Source organism: Centropristis striata, chromosome 10 (genome assembly GCF_030273125.1).
Source record: "Centropristis striata isolate RG_2023a ecotype Rhode Island chromosome 10, C.striata_1.0, whole genome shotgun sequence".
NCBI lineage: Eukaryota > Metazoa > Chordata > Actinopteri > Perciformes > Serranidae > Centropristis > Centropristis striata.
In genome coordinates this window covers 143,525-164,930 of record NC_081526.1, presented here as the reverse complement: position 1 = coordinate 164,930, position 21,406 = coordinate 143,525, and the positions used below count along the sequence as shown (strand labels likewise).

General features: G+C 48.0%; 1 protein-coding gene across 1 annotated transcript; it reads left to right on the top strand.

Annotated features, from left to right (window-relative positions):
• The first annotated feature begins 233 nt into the window (after positions 1-233).
• Positions 234-1,380, top strand: LOC131979246 (coxsackievirus and adenovirus receptor homolog). The gene is made up of 2 exons (XM_059343188.1): positions 234-863; positions 965-1,380. Exons 1-2 carry the CDS (start codon positions 353-355, stop codon positions 1,378-1,380), a joined length of 927 nt encoding a protein of 308 aa, XP_059199171.1. The 5' UTR covers positions 234-352.
• The last annotated feature ends 20,026 nt before the right edge of the window (positions 1,381-21,406 follow it).

Sequence of the window (21,406 nt, the reverse complement as noted above, 5' to 3'; positions counted from 1 at the left end):
TCATTCTTCGTCCCCTCCTCAGTCTCCGTCTTGTCCGTCTCTCCCACATGAAGGCCTGTGCGAAAAGACAGAGGCATATTTATGTATATTTATGTCACCGGAAGTGACGCAGGTACACAGGGGACCAATAGGAAGGTGGGTAGGCGGGCAGGCGGGCGGGCGGGCGGGAAACAAGACAAACAACCAAAAAACAATTTTTTCCATGTCGTCTTCATGGAATTCCACAATTTCTACACACAACATCAGACCAACCCTCTAACATCCCATTGGCTAAACGTCACAACTGTGTCACGATGTGGGAGTGGCCGCTCGGCGGGCATATAAGGCCGAGAGACACCCCGCGGCAGTCGCCATGGGCCCGCTCGCCGTGCTGAAGGTCGCCTCGATGCTGCTGCTGACCGCCAGAGGACTCCGGATCAACGACACCGCCTCGCCTAAGATCACGGAGAAGGCCGTGGGAGAGAATGTGGATCTGGACTGCCGGTTCTCCACTGCCCCGGAGGATACGGGGCCCTTGGAGGTCGAATGGAGCGTGAAGTCCGTACGCCACCCGATGGAAGTTGCAGAGGTGCTGCTCTACTCCGACGGGCAGATCTACGACGATTACTACCAGCCTTTGAAGGGCAGGGTCAGCTTCCGGGCGGAGGACCCCGGGCGGGGAGACGCCACCATCCACCTTTTGCTGCTGACTCCCTCAGACTCTGGCATCTACAAGTGCCAGGTCAAGAAGATTCCAGGCATCCAGAACGTCAAGAAAGTCCTGAGAGTGCTCAAGAAGCCATCGAAGCCCCAGTGTTATTACACCACGGGGGGGGATGCGGGGGTCGGGAATCCGAAAGTGCTACACTGTGGATCTCAGGAAGGTGAGTCAGTTCATTAGTTGTCCCCTTGGTGGAAATTCTTTTTTCACACATTATATTTGTATGTATATATTTTCACGTGTTTTCATGTACATTTCTTGCAGGTGCAGCACCGATCACGTACTTCTGGAGAAGGGAACCGATCTCGAGGCGCCTACCGGCCTCTGCGATGACAGACCATGCGGCGGGCACGCTCACCATCCCGGACGCTGGCCAGAGCGACGGAGGGACTTACGTATGTACTGCCAAGAATCGTGTCGGTGTGGAGGAGTGCTTCCTGGAATTCTACGTAACCCAAACTCCACCGGTGGGACCGATTGTGGGAGGTGTGGCAGGCGTGGCAGGCGCCCTGATTGCCTTAGGGCTCATCACCTACTTCCTGAAACGCCGGCTGCGAGGGTCAGAGGCTGAACCGGCCCCCAATGACATTGTAGTAGATGCCAGTCCCCCAAGACGCAGGGTTAGGTTTGCAGCTGAGATGGCACAAAACCCTTTCCCCCCGCCCCCCACCCCCTTCTGATGATGAACACTGCTCCCGCTTAAAGTATGATAACCTGTATGTGTGTTCGTATCTATGCTGAAATGATGAAAAATAAAGAAATAAACAAGAAAGAAAGTGTTGGGAACAAAAACTACATGTGTCTGAGTAACTTACCGCCTGGAGGTCCGATTCCTGGAAGTTAACTTAGACAACCGCTCACTCTTAAACTCTTTCCCCTTGGTCGGGCCACCGTCCTGGGGCATGTGTCTTAAGATTGAGAGCGATGGTCTAAGTTCACTTCCAGGAATCGGACCTCCGGGCGGTAAGTTACTCAGACACAAAAGCTGTATGTGTGTTCGTATCTATGCTGAAATCATTAAAAATAAAGAAAGAAAGTGTTGGAAACAAAAACGGCATGTGTCTGACTTACTTACCGCCTGGAGGTCCGATTCCTGGGAGTGAACTGACCCCCCTTTCACAGGCTGACCCCATGCCCTGTCACGCTTAGAGTTTGCCCTCAGTCAGGCGGGCGCCCTGGGGCATGTGCCTGACTTACTTACCGCCTGGAGGTGGCAATTCCACAATTTCGACTTACCTGTATTTCGCTGGAAAACCCTGTGGGCAGTCAGGCGGCTGTCTGAGGCATGCGTCTGCCGAGTTTACCGCTTCTTACTGGCTGGAGGTCAAATTCCTGGAATGCTCCTTCACCAACCATTCGCTCCCAAACTCTGCGGGCAGTCAGGTGGCTGTCTTAGGCATGCGTCTGCCGAGTTTACTGCTGCCTACTGGCTGGAGGTGGCAATTCCAGAATTTCGACTTACCTGTATTTCGCTTGAAAACCCTGCGGGCGGTCAGGCAGCTGTCTGAGGCATGCATCTGTCGAGCTCACCGCTGCTTACCGGCTGGAGGTCAAATTCCTGGAATGCTCCTTCACCAACCATTCGCTCCCAAACTCTGCGGGCAGTCAGGCGGCTGTCTGAGGCATGCGTCTGCCAAGTTTACCGCTTCTTTCTGGCTGGAGGTCAAATTCCTGGAATGCTCCTTCACCAACCATTCGCTCCCAAACTCTGCGGGCAGTCAGGTGGCTGTCTGAGGCATGCGTCTGCAGAGCCTACCACTGCCTACCGCCTGGAGGTGGCAATTCCAGAACTGCAACCACACAGCCTCCCAGAGCCTAAGTCCACAGGGGTACCAGGGGCACGAAAGTCCAGGCGGCGTACCAGGGGCACGAACTTCCAGGCGGCGTACCAGGGGCACGAAAGTCCAGGCGGCGTACCAGGGGCACGAACTTCCAGGCGGCGTACCAGGGGCACGAAAGTCCAGGCGGCGTACCAGGGGCACGAAAGTCCAGTCGGCGTACCAGGGGCACGAAAGTCCAGGCGGCGTACCAGGGGCACGAACTTCCAGGCGGCGTACCAGGGGCACGAAAGTCCAGTCGGCGTACCAGGGGCACGAACTTCCAGGCGGCGTACCAGGGGCACGAACTTCCAGGCGGCGTACCAGGGGCACGAACTTCGAGGAGGGCGGGATACTGCTTATTAACCCGGGGAGGGGTGCTTAAGTGTGGGTGAACAGGTTCGGATGGTGGGCAAGGTCTCCTGGAGGTCCAGCCCCAGTAGGGAGTCAGCTGGTGTCCTGGGCATGACTCTCCGGTGGGTGGCCCATGGTGGTCCAATTCCTGGAAGTTATCTTTCCCCAAGGTCACTTCCTGGACTTTGCCCCCTCAGTCAGCCTGGAGGAGGCAATGATTCAAGGTCATTTTTATCACTTCTGAAGGTCCCACAGGTCTGAAACTTGGTACACTCATTGCCCCTGTCACTCTGATAAACATATTAAAGTTTCAGACTTATAGCTCAAAGCGTTGATGAGTTATGGAAAAAAAGGCTTGAAATCAGAAGGCCGCGTTCGAAGCCTGACTCGATTTAGCAATGATTCAAGGTCATTTTTGTCACTTCTGAAGGTCCCAGAGATCTCAAACTTGGTATAGTCAATGTCCCTGATGCCCTGATGATCATGTTACAGTTTCAGCTACCTAGGTCAATGTTTTTGGTGTTTTATTCAGGATAATATGCCCTAGAAGCTCACCTTTCACATTTAACAGTGAGTCATGACCCCTCTGAAGGTCCCACAGGTCTGAAACTTGGCACACTCATTGCCCCTGACACTCTGATAAACATAGTAAAGTTTCAGACTTATAGCTCAAAGTGTTGATGAGTTAATTAGGAAAAAAAGACACAGAAATTTGGATTAAAATTAAATTCATTTTTATTGATTGTGTCCCTGAGATAGGCCCAGAAACAAATTTTCATGTGATTTGGACAATTTTTGTGGACGTGGCGGGCCTTAGTTATGTTGAAAATATGATACATTTCTGGGGCCACCCTTGGAAAACTACTGGGCCGATCGGAACCAAATTCACATCACAGACATATCTCGGACCAAGGAACAACATATAAAAAAATCAGCTTCCTAGGTCCTGTAGAAAGATTTTTACTCCCATGTGTCCAATCTCTCAAGGAGGTCTCAGGTCCTAACACACAGACAGCCTGTTGAAGGGCAATTTCGGACCAGCACCAATGATAATATTCTGGGGTCCGCCCCGCCAAAACTACCCGGCCGAATTCAGCCGAATTCACAGAAAATACGTGTCCCCGTCCCAGGAACAACATATAAAAAAATCATAATTTTAGGACAAGTGAAACGATTTTTACAGTTGTTTGAAAATATGCCGAATTCCGGAACCGACCCGGAAAAAACTACCGGGCCGAATTCAGCCGAATTCTCAGAAAAGACGTGTCCCGATCCCATTAACAACATATAAAAAAACCAGCTTCCTAGGTCTGGTGGAACGACTTTTATTCTCATTTTTCCAATTTGGGGGGTGGGGGGCGTGGTGTGCTTTTCTGATGCACATTGAATCATCTCTTAATGATGTACAAAAGTACAAACTAATCTCCCTCAAGGCCACAGTTAGAACCCGTTAGAAATGTAGAAATTCCTGGAAGTGGACTTACCCACCGCTTACCCTTAAACCTTGTCCCCTCGGTCGGGCAGGCGTCCTTTGCATGTGTCGGAGTAATTTACCGCATGTAGGTCCCATTCCCGGAAGTGAACTGACCCCCCCTTCGGAGGCTGACCCCGTCCCCGGGCGTCCTGGGCATGTGCCTGACTTACTTACCGCCTGGAGCTGACAATTCCACAATTTCGACTTCCTAACCCAAAAAGGCACTAAATTAGTGCAGTCCATTTACCAAAAGACCAAAAAAATATAATTTACTTGCCCCTAATTGGTTTTTTTCCCGCAGACCAATTGGAATTCCAAAAAGAAAGGTTGCTGTCTTCTGATTGGCCGTCCTCGGTCTTAGTCCCGGTCGCGGTCAAGGTCAGCCCCTATAAATTGCAGTAAGTTTCACTTTCGCTATCATTCTTCACTTGGACAGCATGGCGGTAAGTCCTCCTTTACTACACATTTAGGGTAGTTTTCCTGGATGTCGACATGTTACCTTCCAGGATGTCGACATCCTGGATGTTGACTTCCAGGATGTCGACATCCTGGAAGTGGATGCATTCTTCCCGGAATTAGACACACCTGTAAATTAGCATAAGGATAGATATAGATGTCAAACATATTTAGTCTAACTTTCCTGGATGTCGACATCCTGGCTTCTGACCAGCAGTTTTGAGGCATTTTGGCTAGTTTTATGTCTTTTACCTGGAAGTGGATGCATTCTTCCCGGAATTAGACACACCTGTAAATTAGCATAAGAATAGAAATGGATGTCAAATATTTCACACTGTTCTGTTTTTCCTTAACCCCCAGACTAAGCAGAAGTGCCCAGAATGTGGCCGCTATTATGCCAGCCTCTCCCGCCACGTCAGGGCGGTGCATAATATGGCTGACGAACACCAGAGGCGCCTCCTCATATCCTCCCGGTCCCTCCGCTACGGGGGCAAGCTGCGGTGCCCGGTGGAGGGATGCCAGACGGGAAAGGAGTATGTCCGTCTGGACAAGCATCTGCTGACGGCTCACCTTTTCAAACCGGTATGATACTTTACACAACTGAGTCTGAGTAACTTACCGCCTGGAGGTTCAATTCCTGGAAGTGAACTTACCCACCACTCACTCACTCATTTAATTTATCATTCCACAGGGGAAAAAACTCACCAAGGCCATGGCCAGTGCCAAGAAGGCAGCCATACGGCGCAGGCTGAGCAGCCTGGCCAGCACCCCGCCGCCGCCGCCGCCGCCGCCGCAGAGTCCCCCAGGGTCCCCCACAGCAGCGGATGATGTTGGCCGTCTGCAGGAAGGCCTGGAGTCGGTGCACAAGAGGCTGACCCTCCTGATAGCCGAGGTCGATGCCCTGCGGGCTGTGGCCCGGCGGCTGCCCAATCCAGCCACGACACCATCAGGCCGGCCTCCCCGCGCCAAGCGCCCCCACTCACCTCCTCCTGCTGCTGCCTCCTCCTCCCGGAGTCCGTCCCCCGCTCCGGCAGCTCCGTCCTCCAGGCAGCGTCCCCGGAAGCGTCCCCGGAAGCGCGCCCACTCTCCTACTTCTGCTTCCTCCTCCTCCCAGAGTCCGTCCCCCGCTCCGGCAGCTCCGTCCTCCAGGCAGCGTCCCCGGAAGCGTCCCCGGAAGCGCGCCCACTCTCCTCCTTCTGCTTCCTCCTCCTCCCGGAGTCCGTCCCCCGCTCCGGCAGCTCCGTCCTCCAGGCAGCGTCCCCGGAAGCGTCCCCGGAAGCGCCCCCACTCTCCTCCTCCTGTTTCCTCCTCCTCCCGGAGTCCTTCCCCCGCTCCGGCAGCTCCATCCTCGACCCCCAGGGGCTCCCTCTCTCCTCTTGCTGCTGATGCTGCTGCGTCCCCGGCGAGCCCCAGGGCCGGTCCGTCCTCGGCTCCCGTGTCCTCCAGCAAGGGTCCCTTGGCGGCTTCGACCCCTGTGAGGTGGAGCTCGATGCCGAACTTGGGTGGGTATCAGCTCTTGTATTAAGATGGTACTGTTTATTGATTGATTGATTGATTGATTGATGTGGAGGTCCAATTCCTGGAAGTGAACTTTCCCCACGGTCCCTTCCTGGACTTTGCCCTGTCAGGCAGGCAGGTGTCCTGGGCATCCTACCGCCTGGAGGTCAAATTCCAGGAAGTGAACTTTGATTGATGTATTTACTTACATGCTTTTAGACAACCTGTTGGATTATTTCGAGGCACACCTCTTAGGTCCCAACCAGTCGCCAAAAGCACTTAGGACCATCAGGCAGAGAAGGTCCTATGTCCGGAAGTTCCTCGTCTATATGTCAGGGGGGGCCAGTGACATAAATAGGACTCTTCTTTTTCTGAACGACCCGATAAAACTGAATGGGTAGGTAGCTCGTCTTCATCCTCTCCAAATCCAAATTCCTAACCCCCCCTCCACATTTACACGGCTCGTCAATTCCATTGTCTCGTCATCAGATACCTCACTGACCTCAATTCCAAATTGAAGCCCACGAGCCAGAAGCATGTGATCGCAGACCTCTTAGCCTTCTTCAAATTCATCAGGCTAGGTAGTTTGCCAAAAGTACGGATGACCTCGAGAGCCGCCACGTACGCCTTGGACAAGTTGGCTATGTGGAGGAAGGGGTTAGGGGCCAAAGTCGTCATGCAAAGGTTGGACTATAAAAGGCAGAAGAGAGGTGCGTTTCTGTGCCAAGGTTAGGGTTAGAATGAGAATGACTGTCACGATCTGGTGTCGTCTTGTAAACACTATCCTGTTTCCTTTCTACAGATACGCTGGTTCAGGGCAGCATGCTGCTGTCATTTCAAAGGCAGGCGGAGGACAGACTCCCGGGCGCCCTCCGAGCGCTCAGGAGGAGGCCGGGCAGCAGAAACACCCTGGCCATGGCCGTCGGCCTTTTGGTCGGCGCCATGGCGACCAGCACGGGCCATCGCAAGTGCGTCTTTGCCGGCATGACGGTGAGCGATGTGGCCAACGCACGGCCCTATAAGACATCCTTCGCCATCCGGGTGAGTTCTTTAGCTATTAACGGTGGGGGTTTGATGGGGTAGAATACCTGGAATCCAAACTAACCTTTTCCGGAACATGAACTTACCCACCGTTCACACCTAGACCTTGTCCCCTTAGTCGGGCAGCCGTCCTGGGGCATGTCTTTGAGTAACTTACCACCTGGAGGTCCGATTCCTGGAAGTGGACTTACCCACCGCCCACGCCTAAACTTTGTCCCCTCAGTCGTGCAGCCGCCCTGGGGGCATGTGTCTGTCTGAGTAACTTAACGCCTGGAGGTCTTAATTAGGTAGAATTCCAGGAATCTGGACTCCCTTTTCCGGAACATGAACTGTGTGTAACATTTCTTCTACTTCTTACTTTCTCAGGTCCCGGACCACAAAACTGTCCAGACCTTTGGCCCGGCCATGGTCTCGGTATCCGAGGCCCTCATGGGGCACCTGCGGGCCTTTGCCCAGATCAGGCAGCTCCTGCCCGGCTCCATGGCACTGCCCGATACCTTTTTCTTCAACGGTGCGGGCAAGCCCATGGAGAAGGTCGGGCAGGCCTTCACATTTGCCTGGAGGAGCATGGGTCTGGTGGGGGCCCCCACCCTGGGCGACGTCCGCACGGCAATAGCCACCTGGGTGCGTTATCACTATCAATAGTGCCTATTCCGTAATAACGACATGAGCATACATGTCCCACGATATACATGCCTTTTGCCATTGGTGAAAATGTTCTCCTACACTCCTACAGGCAGACTGCTCTCTGACACCGCCGGAGACCCGCAAAATCAACCGCCTCATGTGCCACGACCCTAAGACAGCTGAGGCCTTTTACGTGGTGGGGCCGGAGCTGACACCACAACAGGGACGGGCGGCCCGGCTGAAGGTGCTGAAGTCCCTAATGGCTTCAGTATATGTGCCGGCCCGGAGAAGGCGAGGTGAGTCATATTTAAGGTTTTTTTGTGTAACTATCCTAAACTTTGCCCCGTCAGTCAGGCAGGCATGCTGGGCATGTGTCTGACTTACTTACCGCCAGGAGGTCCAATTCCCGGAAGTTAACTTTCCCCACTGTGTAACTATCCTGGATGTAGACCTTGCCTTCTGAATTAACAAACTAAACATACCTACCTCTTTTCTTTCAGAATTATTAGAAGCATCTGTGGAGGAGGAGGGGGGGCAGCAGCAGCAGCAGCAGCAGCAGCAGCAGCAGCAGCAGCAGCAGCAGCAGCAGCAGCAGCAACAACAGCAGCAGCAGCAGCAGCAACAACAGCAGCAGCAGCAGCAGCAGCAGCAGCAGCCGGAAGGGGAGGGAGAGGTCCCACAGGAGGTGGTGGGACGGGTCCCCCAGCTCAGTTCCTCCAGTTCCTCTGCTTCGGACTCTGGGAGCTCCGAGTGACTTTTTTTTACCCCCTTTTTGGGTTTGTTTTTTTTTACTTTTTGTACATATTTTTATATATATGTATATATATGTGTGTGTGTGTGTGTGTGTGTGTGTGTGTGTGTGTGTGTGTGTGTGTATTTATTATTATTGTTCTAAAATAAAAACCCTGTTCAAACACTAAGGTTTCATTCTTTAGAACCATCAAAAAACAAACACTTAGTGGTTCATATTTCCACGAAAGCAACATGGAAGTGAACTTTCCCCACAGTCCCTTCCTGGACTCTGCCCCGTCGGTCGGGCGGCCGTCCTGGGGCATGTGTCTTAAGATTGAGAGCGGTGGGTAAGTTCACTTCCAGGAATCAGACCTCCAGGCGCTAAGTTTCTCTAGCGCCTGGAGGTCTGATTCCTGGAAGTGAACTTACCCACCGCTCTCAATCTTAAGACACATGCCCCAGGACGGCTGCCCGACCGAGGGGACAAAGCCGTCCTGTTCACTTTGCGGGGAGTCAGGCCACTGTCTGAGGCATGCGTCTGCATAGGCTACCGCTATCGCCTAGAGTTCCTAGTTCCGGAACTGCAACCACACACAGCAGGTAGGCATCCTGGGCATGTGTCTGACTTACTTACCTACCGCCTGGGGTTCCAATTCCTGGAATTCTGCTTTACAGACCATTCGCTCCCAAACTCTGCGGGCGGTCAGGCGGCTGTCTGAGGCATGCGTCTGCCGAGTTTACCGCTGCCTACTGCCTGGAGGTGGCAATTCCACAATTTCGACTTACCTGTATTTCGCTTGAAAACCCTGTGGGCGGTCAGGCAGCTGTCTGAGGCACGCATCTGCAGAGCTTACCGCTACCTACCGGTTGGATGTCCAATTCCTGGAAGTGAACTTTCCCCACAGTCACTTCCTGGATTTTGCCCCATCAGTCAGGTAGGCATCCTGGGCATGTGTCTGACTTACCTACCGCCTTGAGTTCCAATACCTGGAAGGGAACTTTCCCCATGGTCACTTCCTAGACTTTGCCCCCCTCAGTCAGGTAGGCATCCTGAGCATGTGTCTGTCTGACTTACCTACCGCCTGGAGGTGGCAATTCCACAATTTCGACTTACCTGTATTTTGCTTGAAAACCCTGCGGGCGGTCAGGCAGCTGTCTGAGGCATGCATCTGCCGAGTTTACCGCTTCTTACTGGCTGGAGGTCAAATTCCTGGAATGCTCCTTCACCAACCATTCGCTCCCAAACTCTGCGGGCAGTCAGGCGGCTGTCTGAGGCATGCATTTACCGAGCTCACCGCTTCTTACTGGCTGGAGGTCAAATTCCTGGAATGCTCCTTCACCAACCATTCGCTCCCAAACTCTGCGGGCAGTCAGGCAGCTGTCTGAGGCATGCATTTACCGAGCTCACCGCTTCTTACTGGCTGGAGGTCAAATTCCTGGAATGCTCCTTCACCAACCATTCGCTCCCAAACTCTGCGGGCAGTCAGGCGGCTGTCTGAGGCATGCATTTACCGAGCTCACCGCTTCTTACTGGCTGGAGGTCAAATTCCTGGAATGCTCCTTCACCAACCATTCGCTCCCAAACTCTGCGGGCAGTCAGGCCGCTGTCTGAGGCACGCATCTGCAGAGCTTACCGCTGCCTACTGCCTGGAGGTGGCAATTCCACAATTTCGACTGACCTGTATTTCGCTTGAAAACCCTGCGGGCGGTCAGGCAGCTGTCTGAGGCATGCATTTACCGAGCTCACCGCTTCTTACTGGCTGGAGGTCAAATTCCTGGAATGCTCCTTCACCAACCATTCGCTCCCAAACTCTGCGGGCAGTCAGGCCGCTGTCTGAGGCACGCATCTGCAGAGCTTACCGCTGCCTACTGCCTGGAGGTGGCAATTCCACAATTTCGACTGACCTGTATTTCGCTTGAAAACCCTGCGGGCGGTCAGGCAGCTGTCTGAGGCATGCATCTGTCGAGCTCACCGCTTCTTACTGGCTGGAGGTCAAATTCCTGGAATGCTCCTTCACCAACCATTCGCTCCCAAACTCTGCGGGCAGTCAGGCCGCTGTCTGAGGCACGCATCTGCAGAGCTTACCGCTGCCTACTGCCTGGAGGTGGCAATTCCATAATTTCGACTGACCTGTATTTCGCTTGAAAACCCTGCGGGCGGTCAGGTGGCTGTCTGAGGCATGCGTCTGCAGAGCCTACCACTGCCTACCGCCTGGAGGTGGCAATTCCAGAACTGCAACCACACAGCCTCCCAGAGCCTAAGTCCACAGGGGTACCAGGGGCACGAAAGTCCAGGCGGCGTACCAGGGGCACGAACTTCCAGTTGGCGTACCAGGGGCACGAACTTCCAGGCGGCGTACCAGGGGCACGAACTTCCAGGCGGCGTACCAGGGGCACGAACTTCGAGGAGGGCGGGATACTGCTTATTAACCCGGGGAGGGGTGCTTAAGTGTGGGTGAACAGGTTCGGATGGTGGGCAAGGTCTCCTGGAGGTCCAGCCCCAGTAGGGAGTCAGCTGGTGCCCTGGGCATGACTCTCCGGTGGGTGGCCCATGGTGGTCCAATTCCCGGAAGTTATCTTTCCCCAAGGTCACTTCCTGGACTTTGCCCCCTCAGTCAGCCTGGAGGAGGCAATTCCCCAATTTCAACTTACCTGTGTTTGGCTCGAAAATCCTGCGGGCAGTCAGGCGGCTGCCTGAGGCATGCATCTGTCGAGCTCACCGCTTCTTACCAGCTGGAGGTCAAATTCCTGGAATGCGACTTTACCGACCCTTCACTCTTAACCTTAACCCTCTGTCAAGCAACATTTTGGGGTGTTTTTTGGGAATGTGACTAACTCCCTGGAAGTCTTATGATGTAGAAAACGTGGAAGAAGACACGCTGAGATTACCAAAGTATATATATATTTTTTATTACAATAAAATATCCACATACAGTATATGAAGTATGGTTTATTCCATGGTTTACAAATGGAAATGTCACAGTTCTTTAATCATGATGCGAATTCGGCTTCGGACATTTTCTACAGATAGGTTCATGTCGTGGCATATTCGTAGGACTTCTGGGTTTCTTTCCATGATAGCTTTTATTCTGCCACTGGTGATGAGTCTTTCCTTAATGTCGTCTTTGAAGATGAGTCTCAGCATGTTCAGAAATTCTGGGGTGAAGTTGATATTTCTTCGTCGACCCTGAAGACATGAAAATGTAAAGAGGTTAGTGCCTTTATGTCTATTAACGGAGTCCATATATAGTACTTCCCTTCCTCCATCTCTACTTACATGGTTGTTAATTGATTCGGGAAGTGGTCTTTGTGTGGCAGGGGGTGTCATCCCTTTTCTTTGCCTTGAAGCTTCCCGTCCATCAGGCACTTTCTTCTCAGACCCTTTGTCCTTTCTGCGACGGACCTTGTCCTTGTCCTTCTCCTCCTCCTCCTTCTTCTTCTTCTTCTTCTTCTTCTTCTCCTTCTTCTTCTTCTTGCCTTCCCCGTGGGTGGTGTCACCAGCCTAAGGGGGGTGGGGAGAAAGTGCATTAGTATTGCATTCCTTATATTACACTGACTGAACCACTTCCAGGAATTCTACTCACCAAGTTGGTTTTCAGGGGGATGATGTCCCACATTATGGAGGACATTTGTCGTTCCAGGACTTCCTCCTCGAAATCACTGTCCGTGAAGTCCAACTATACAACAATAACAACAACAACAACATCAACAACAAGATGGACAAGACATGGATAGAGACCATCAGTTCCACAATAGCGACGTGGACTATAAACCAACCCATTTCCAAAAAGGCGACATAAACTTCCAGGAACTTACCATGCGCTTCACTGGTTCCCTCTGCCGTGGCCTCTCGATGCGTTCCATCTCTGACTCTGTCATTTCCAACCGCGGGAAACTTGGGTATATATAGGCTAAGGGTACGGCTGCAGTGACGTCATTGGGCAACAGCCAATCACCAACCTGGGCGGGAGGTGTGGGCGGGGGATGATGGTCTCCTGGAGGTCAAGTTCCTGGAATGGGACCTTGCTGACCACTCGCTCCCAAACTTTGCGGGCAGTCAGGCAGCTTTCTGGGGCATGTGTCCGAGTATCTCACCGCCTTGAGGACTGATTCCTGGAAGTGAACTTAACCCTCTTTCACGGCTGACCCCAACCCCCCCAAAAAAATGGAAAATTCCGCTCTGGGCGCGAGAGTTAGCAGCCCGCCATAGGAAAATGAGAGGGAATGAGCGTTAGCTCACTGGCTAAATTTCCAAAAAACAACGCCGCCAGCCATCTACAGACAGGGAGCCGCTCCACATTGTCGACGTCTGGTCTACGATGGCGACGCCGGGCGCACAACCCTAACCCTAACCCTAACCCTAACCCTAAACCCTAACCCTAACCCTAACCCTAACCCTAACCCTATTTCGGCCACGCCCGTCACGTAGAGCCCACTCACGTGTCTCTACGACCTTCCTATCAAAATTTTGAATTTTTCAGAAAACGAAAATTTCCGAATTCCGTTTTTGGCCAATATCTTCGGAACCGAAGGTGCTAGAGACTTGAAAGTCGGTCGCGTCAGACCTAATTTGGGGTCGCTGAACACGCCAGAGTTGAATTCAAGTCTCTACGACTTACCGTTCCGGAGATATGGCCATTTTAAAGTTTCAAACTAAGATTTCGAAAATTTCCCAAGGTTCCACGGGGTCAAACGACACATCATTGGAAAGGTCTGGGGCCAAGGAATCCAAGGAACTTGGTTCTATGATGATAGGACATTCCTATCCGGAGTTATTGGCAAAAACATTCTTGAGGGGCCCCTCAAAGGACGTATTTATCCCTATAACCTAACCCTAACCCTAACCCTAACCCTAACCCTAATCCTAAACCTAACCCTAACCCTAACCCTAATCCTAAACCTAACCCTAACCCTAATCCTAAACCTAACCCTAACCCTAACCCTAATCCTAAACCTAACCCTAATCCTAACCCTAATCCTAAACCTAACCCTAACCCTAATCCTAAACCTAACCCTAACCCTAATCCTAAACCTAACCCTAACCCTAACCCTAACCCTAATCCTAGACCTAACCCTAACCCTAATCCTATACCTAATCCTAACCCTAACCTTAATCTGAACCCTAACCCTAAATCTAATTCCATTGGGCTAGTAAGGGTTAAAATAATTTATAAGGGGAATTGATCATTAAGAGTTGATTTATTAAAAATTCATAATTGTTTAAAAAAAAGGGGTTAAAAATGTTTTAAAATTGGTATATAAATATGGGTTATAATTCATGGGAGATAGGTGATTTTGGTACTTAGGGGGTTAAAAATTAGTTAAAAATTAGTTAAAAATTATATAAATATGGGGTAAAAATTCATGGGATATAGGTCATTTTGGCATTTAGGGGTTAAAAATTAGTTAAAAATAAGTTAAAAACAGTTAAAATCGAAATTTGGCCTTTACCGCGAGGACGGTTCAGTTTAAAAATTCATAAATGATGGTCAAAATCAAATATTTACATTTAAAAACATGGGTTGGCATTTACAGTGAGGATGGTATGGTTAAAAAACCCATTAATAATGGTTAAAAACTAAAAATTGCAATATTGGGAGTTAAAAAGTTAAATTTACACTGTCCGCGAGGACCAGAATAATTTTATTTTTTTATTTTTTTATTTTTTTACTAAAACCATAAATAAGGATGTTTAAAACAGTTTAAAAATCAGTTAGAGCAAATACCGTGTATACGGTTTGGGTTCGTCAGAGCTGATAAATAGAGGTGCCAATAGAAGAGAGCTCATTCTGAGCCTGGCGAGCGACGAGAGAACATCTCTGCCATTTCAGTATAGTGAAAGCCAGCTTGCTGCTATCTAGTTGTTTGTGTGCCTTGCCTGAGGAAGGCCCGAAAAGGGCCGAAACGTTGCGTTTTTTTTCACTTTAATTGGGCACACCTTCTTTTGTTGTTTGTTTTTATATTTCATTTTATTTTATTTTCAAAAAAATTAAAAAATCAAAAAAATTCATAGGGACCCAAAAGGTTTTTTTAAAAACCAACCAACGGGTTTTTTTAATAAAACCGCATGATGGACGGGTGGACGGTTGTGAGCTACGGCAAGAGGGGCCGGCGCAACCGTCAGCCCGTGTGGAATCAGGGTGACGGAAGGTCCGGGGGGATGGACCGTGCTCGTGCCCCCTCCTATCGGAGGGGGACTCTACGCAGTTCCCCTAACCCTAACCCTAACCCTAACCCTAACCCCTAACCCTAACCCTAACCCTAACCCTAACCCTAACCCCCTAACCCTAACCCTAACCCTAACCCTAACCCTAACCCTAAACCCTAACCCTAACCCTAACCCTAACCCTAACCCTATTTCGGCCACGCCCGTCACGTAGAGCCCACTCACGTGTCTCTACGACCTTCCTATCAAAATTTTGAATTTTTCAGAAAACGAAAATTTCCGAATTCCGTTTTTGGCCAATATCTTCGGAACCGAAGGTGCTAGAGACTTGAAAGTCGGTCGCGTCAGACCTAATTTGGGGTCGCTGAACACGCCAGAGTTGAATTCAAGTCTCTACGACTTACCGTTCCGGAGATATGGCCATTTTAAAGTTTCAAACTAAGATTTCGAAAATTTCCCAAGGTTCCACGGGGTCAAACGACACATCATTGGAAAGGTCTGGGGCCAAGGAATCCAAGGAACTTGGTTCTATGATGATAGGACATTCCTATCCGGAGTTATTGGCAAAAACATTCTTGAGGGGCCCCTCAAAGGACGTATTTATCCCTATAACCTAACCCTAACCCTAACCCTAACCCTAACCCTAACCCCTAACCCCTAACCCTAACCCTAACCCTAACCCTAACCCCCTAACCCTAACCCTAACCCTAACCCTAACCCTAAACCCTAACCCTAACCCTAACCCTAACCCTAACCCTAACCCTATTTCGGCCACGCCCGTCACGTAGAGCCCACTCACGTGTCTCTACGACCTTCCTATCAAAATTTTGAATTTTTCAGAAAACGAAAATTTCCGAATTCCGTTTTTGGCCAATATCTTCGGAACCGAAGGTGCTAGAGACTTGAAAGTCGGTCGCGTCAGACCTAATTTGGGGTCGCTGAACACGCCAGAGTTGAATTCAAGTCTCTACGACTTACCGTTCCGGAGATATGGCCATTTTAAAGTTTCAAACTAAGATTTCGAAAATTTCCCAAGGTTCCACGGGGTCAAACGACACATCATTGGAAAGGTCTGGGGCCAAGGAATCCAAGGAACTTGGTTCTATGATGATAGGACATTCCTATCCGGAGTTATTGGCAAAAACATTCTTGAGGGGCCCCTCAAAGGACGTATTTATCCCTATAACCTAACCCTAACCCTAACCCTAACCCCTAACCCTAACCCTAACCCTAACCCTAACCCTAACCCCCTAACCCTAACCCTAACCCTAACCCTAACCCTAACCCTATTTCGGCCACGCCCGTCACGTAGAGCCCACTCACGTGTCTCTACGACCTTCCTATCAAAATTTTGAATTTTTCAGAAAACGAAAATTTCCGAATTCCGTTTTTGGCCAATATCTTCGGAACCGAAGGTGCTAGAGACTTGAAAGTCGGTCGCGTCAGACCTAATTTGGGGTCGCTGAACACGCCAGAGTTGAATTCAAGTCTCTACGACTTACCGTTCCGGAGATATGGCCATTTTAAAGTTTCAAACTAAGATTTCGAAAATTTCCCAAGGTTCCACGGGGTCAAACGACACATCATTGGAAAGGTCTGGGGCCAAGGAATCCAAGGAACTTGGTTCTATGATGATAGGACATTCCTATCCGGAGTTATTGGCAAAAACATTCTTGAGGGGCCCCTCAAAGGACGTATTTATCCCTATAACCTAACCCTAACCCTAACCCTAACCCTAACCCTAACCCCTAACCCTAACCCTAACCCTAACCCTAACCCTAACCCCCTAACCCTAACCCTAACCCTAACCCTAACCCTAACCCTAAACCCTAACCCTAACCCTAACCCTAACCCTAACCCTATTTCGGCCACGCCCGTCACGTAGAGCCCACTCACGTGTCTCTACGACCTTCCTATCAAAATTTTGAATTTTTCAGAAAACGAAAATTTCCGAATTCCGTTTTTGGCCAATATCTTCGGAACCGAAGGTGCTAGAGACTTGAAAGTCGGTCGCGTCAGACCTAATTTGGGGTCGCTGAACACGCCAGAGTTGAATTCAAGTCTCTACGACTTACCGTTCCGGAGATATGGCCATTTTAAAGTTTCAAACTAAGATTTCGAAAATTTCCCAAGGTTCCACGGGGTCAAACGACACATCATTGGAAAGGTCTGGGGCCAAGGAATCCAAGGAACTTGGTTCTATGATGATAGGACATTCCTATCCGGAGTTATTGGCAAAAACATTCTTGAGGGGCCCCTCAAAGGACGTATTTATCCCTATAACCTAACCCTAACCCTAACCCTAACCCTAACCCTAACTGAACCCTAACCCTAACCCTAACCCTAACTGAACCCTAACCCTAACCCTAACTGAACCCTAACCCTAACCCTAACTGAACCCTAACCCTAACCCTAACCCTAACTGAACCCTAACCCTAACCCTAACTGAACCCTAACCCTAACCCTAACTGAACCCTAACCCTAACCCTAACTGAACCCTAACCCTAACCCTAACTGAACCCTAACCCGAACCCTAACTGAACCCTAAGGGGTTAGGGGTTAGGGTTAGGGTTAGGGTTCAGTTAGGGTTAGGGTTAGGGTTCAGTTAGGGTTAGGGTTAGGGTTCAGTTAGGGTTAGGGTTAGGGTTCAGTTAGGGTTAGGGTTAGGGTTCAGTTAGGGTTAGGGTTAGGGTTAGGGTTCAGTTAGGGTTAGGGTTAGGGTTCAGTTAGGGTTAGGGTTAGGGTTCAGTTAGGGTTAGGGTTAGGGTTAGGGTTCAGTTAGGGTTAGGGTTAGGGTTCAGTTAGGGTTAGGGTTAGGGTTAGGGTTCAGTTAGGGTTAGGGTCAAAAAAATTTTTTTCGCAGCAGTATGAACTGTCTTTGACCACCGAAGGTGGTCAAAGACACTGCTGCGAAACCCTTCTTTTTTTAACCCTAACCCTAAGTGTATATATCCAGTGTATAAATATAGTGCAGGTATTAATTGAATATACTATAGGATATATACAGTGAATGAATATGTTGTAGAAATATATCCAGTAAACAATGTACAGTAAATCAGCAGTGCAGGTAGATGAATGGATGGTAATAAATAGTCAAAAATAGTCATGAATGTGGACAGATTACAGAACAGTAGGTGGGTCACTTCTGTGTAGAGTTCAAGAGGGTGACGGCTGAGGGGAAAAAGCTGTTCCTGAACCTGTTGGTTCTGGAGCGCAGGGAGCTATAGCGCCTCCTGGAGGGGTTAGGGTTAGGTTTTGTTGAGGAAAAAGTGGTGGCAAAACAGATAAACTGTTTTGCCACATGCACTGGCACAGGCTATTTCTTAAAATCATGTAAAACTCCATCATGTAGTAAAAACAGCTCCTTTTGCGATTAAAAATATGTTTACTTATGTTATAAAAGAAAGGGTTAATCAAATAAATAAATTAATTAATTAAAAGAAACGGAAATAAAAGGAGGGGACAGCTTCCCCTATGTACTTTGTGTGGGGAGCAACTATCCTTTATTTCTTTTATTTCCCTAAGGGGTCATTATTTTGAGAAGGTTGTGTTATTGTCTAATGGTGTTGAAAATCTACCTCCCGCTACTTGTTGGTTTGTTTTTTGTATTTTTTTCACACATCGGGAATTGTCCGATAAAATCATTCCATAAAAATGTGTAGTTTTGTCATGCATAGACCATTTTAAAAACTTCTGCGTGGTCTTCATAAATATATTTCAAAACCTTTTTGTAAAAACACACCATATATTAAAAGAGCAAACACATGCAATTTAAACATAGTATATAAAACTTAAAATATAATATATAATATATAATATATAAAAGTGCTTTGTTAGGAGGAAAGAAAAGCGGTTGGGGGGGTGTATGGGGGGAGGAGAACATTTATATATACATAAATAAATACAGACACACAGTAAAAAGACCTTCTTCTTAAAATCCTTAATAGCGATTCCGTCTCCCTCCTGTGAAGCGTCATGCGGCTGGGAGAAACCATACCATTGTCCCTTAAGCCTCCTAAAACCCGGAAATACGGTTTTGTAATTTGAAGGGTTTTAAAGTGTTTAAGTGCCAAATTTGCAGGGTAAGTGCTTAAAAATGGGTTAGTCGAGGTTTAAAAAGAATGATCTACAAAACGGCCGACGATATATTGGTAAAAAAGGCCTAAAAACGGAGTTATAAAAAGCGGAATAAAAGCAACTAAAACGGAGTACAAATGTTTTCTAATGAGTTTAAAAACCTCTATAGGATAAATAAGGATAAATATGTTGTGTTAATAATGCATAAAATAGGGTATTTACCAAATCACCACCATAAAAACCATAAATAGTTAAGAAACATATTTCATAATAAAATTGAACACCAGGAAAAGGGGGCATGCAACATCACACAGTATATGCAATAAATATAAAATATATATAAAAGGTAGCACGTTCTGGTTTGTGTTCAGATGGTTTTTATTTTTTCATGCAAATAAAACACAGGCGTATACTCCTCGGGGTGAGTTGGTAAAAACCTAAAATGCATTAAAAGTTCATAAGGTAATAAATATTCGTAAATAAATAAAAAGTTAAAAAATAAATAAAGAACATTTAAAATGGGTTAGAAACTCTTTTTATATTTTTAGGAGGCTGGATCTTACGGATGGTTGGTTGTGTTTTAATGCTTTTTTTTGGCTTTATTGTCCGCTTATTTAGTAATTGGGAGGGATTGATCTTTGACAGTTAAGAACGTTAAAATGCATTAGTGGTTTTAAAATTTCTCGTTTAGGCCCATCGGATCAATTGTATTTAATTTTAAAATCCAAAGTCTTTCCATTTTTTGCCTTTGTTGTTTTGACCACATTGTGTTGCTTTCCACGCCCCTGTATTTGAAATTTTCGATTTTATGTAAACTAAAATGTTGATATAAAAGTGTGTTTTTGTCTTGTTTTCTGATTTTGTTAATGTGTTCTCTAATTCTGGTTTTTAATTCCCTGCCTGTTTCTCCCACATATAGTTTGTTACATAAGTTGCACTGGATGATATAGATTACATTATTATTTTGAGGTGATATGTTTTGGTTGATTGGCTGTCCTTGTCCTGTGATTTTATTTAGAATGTATGGTGCATATGGAAGGAGATGGTCGTCTTTTTTATTTCTATGATTATCGGTTGGTTTGTTAAGTGCTGTATGGACCAGGATGTCGCCTAAGTTTTTATTTCTTCTGAACGCTGTGATTTGTTTGAAGGGTTTGATAGGATTAAATGTATTTTGGGTCTGTTGAAAATGTTGTTTGAGCTGTGAGTTTAATTTGGATAATTGTTTGGAGTATGTAATGACCATTGGAATTAGCGGGGTTGTGTTTTTTATTTGATTAAAATTTTGTTGCTGTTTAAAATTGTTTTTAACTTCTTCTTTTATTTTCCTTAAAAATCTTTTGCGGGGTGGTCCGTAGCGTAGTGGGTTACACAGGCGCCCCATGTATAGAGGCTACAGTCCTCGCTGCGGTGGAGCCGGGTTTGAATCCGGCCTGAGCTCCCTTTGCCGCATGTCCTCCCCTCTGTCACCCCCTTTCTATCTGTCTCTCACTTTCAATAAAAGCATGTAAAATGCCAAAAAAATAATCTTTAAAAAAAAAATCTTTTGCTGTATCTTCTGGGTCTGAGGGCTGTGAAAAGGGTTTTTGTGGCTGTTTCAATGTCTTCAGGAAAAGTGCAAATGCGGTGGAAACGGATTAGTTGAGATTTTATGAGGCCTTTGAGTGTGTGTTTCGGATGATAACTTGTCTTATGGAGGAGTGCATGACGGTCTGTTTCTTTAAAAAATACTTTTGTTGCCAATTTTTTAGTGCGGTGATTGTTAGCTGTAAAAAAAACTTTTGTGTCCAGGAATTCTATTTCTGTTTTTTGTATGTTATGTTTGAGTTTGATTTTGGGATGATGGTTGTTTAAAATGTCTAAAAATTCATTAAAATCGGCCTCTGTATCCTTCCAGAGGCCGAAAATATCATCCAGGTAGCGTAGGTATAAAAGTGGGCGGGTTTTGCATTTTAAAAAAGCTGTCTTCTCCCAATCTGCTAGGTAAATATCTGCGTACGATGGGGAGTATTTTCTCCCCATCGCACAGCCGCATACTTGTAGATATGTTTTTCCGTTAAAATCAAAGTCATTTCTGGTTAGAGTGATTTCCAGTAATTGGAGGAGCTCCTCATCAGGACGCCCAGCCTCCGGGGAGGCTGCGAGGGACCTCTTAACTGCTGTTAATCCTAAATTTGTGTCTATATTGGTGTACAGTGAATCAATGTCGATGGAGAATAAAAAGGTATTAGATGGAATGGTGAGTGATTTGAGTCTGTTAACGAAAGCATAAGTATCTTTGATGTAGCTGGGGTGTGTTTGAGATAAAGGGTTGATGTGATGGTCGATATATTCCGCTATTTTGTATGACTCGGAGCTGCAATCACTGACTATGGGTCTGCCTGTTGGTACTATGTGGGGTATTGTCCAAGATTCTGGTGATTTGTGAATTTTTGGAAGTAAATAAAATAAATGGGGTCGTGGGT

What these genes read in the sequence shown, in the direction of transcription:
- LOC131979246 (XM_059343188.1), top strand. Translation starts at nt 353, where the DNA reads ATGGGCCCGCTCGCCGTGCTGAAGGTCGCCTCGATGCTGCTGCTGACC. An exon ending in ACACTGTGGATCTCAGGAAG is followed by an intron (nt 864 to 964) that starts GTGAGTCAGTTC and finishes CATTTCTTGCAG; the next exon opens with GTGCAGCACCGATCACGTAC.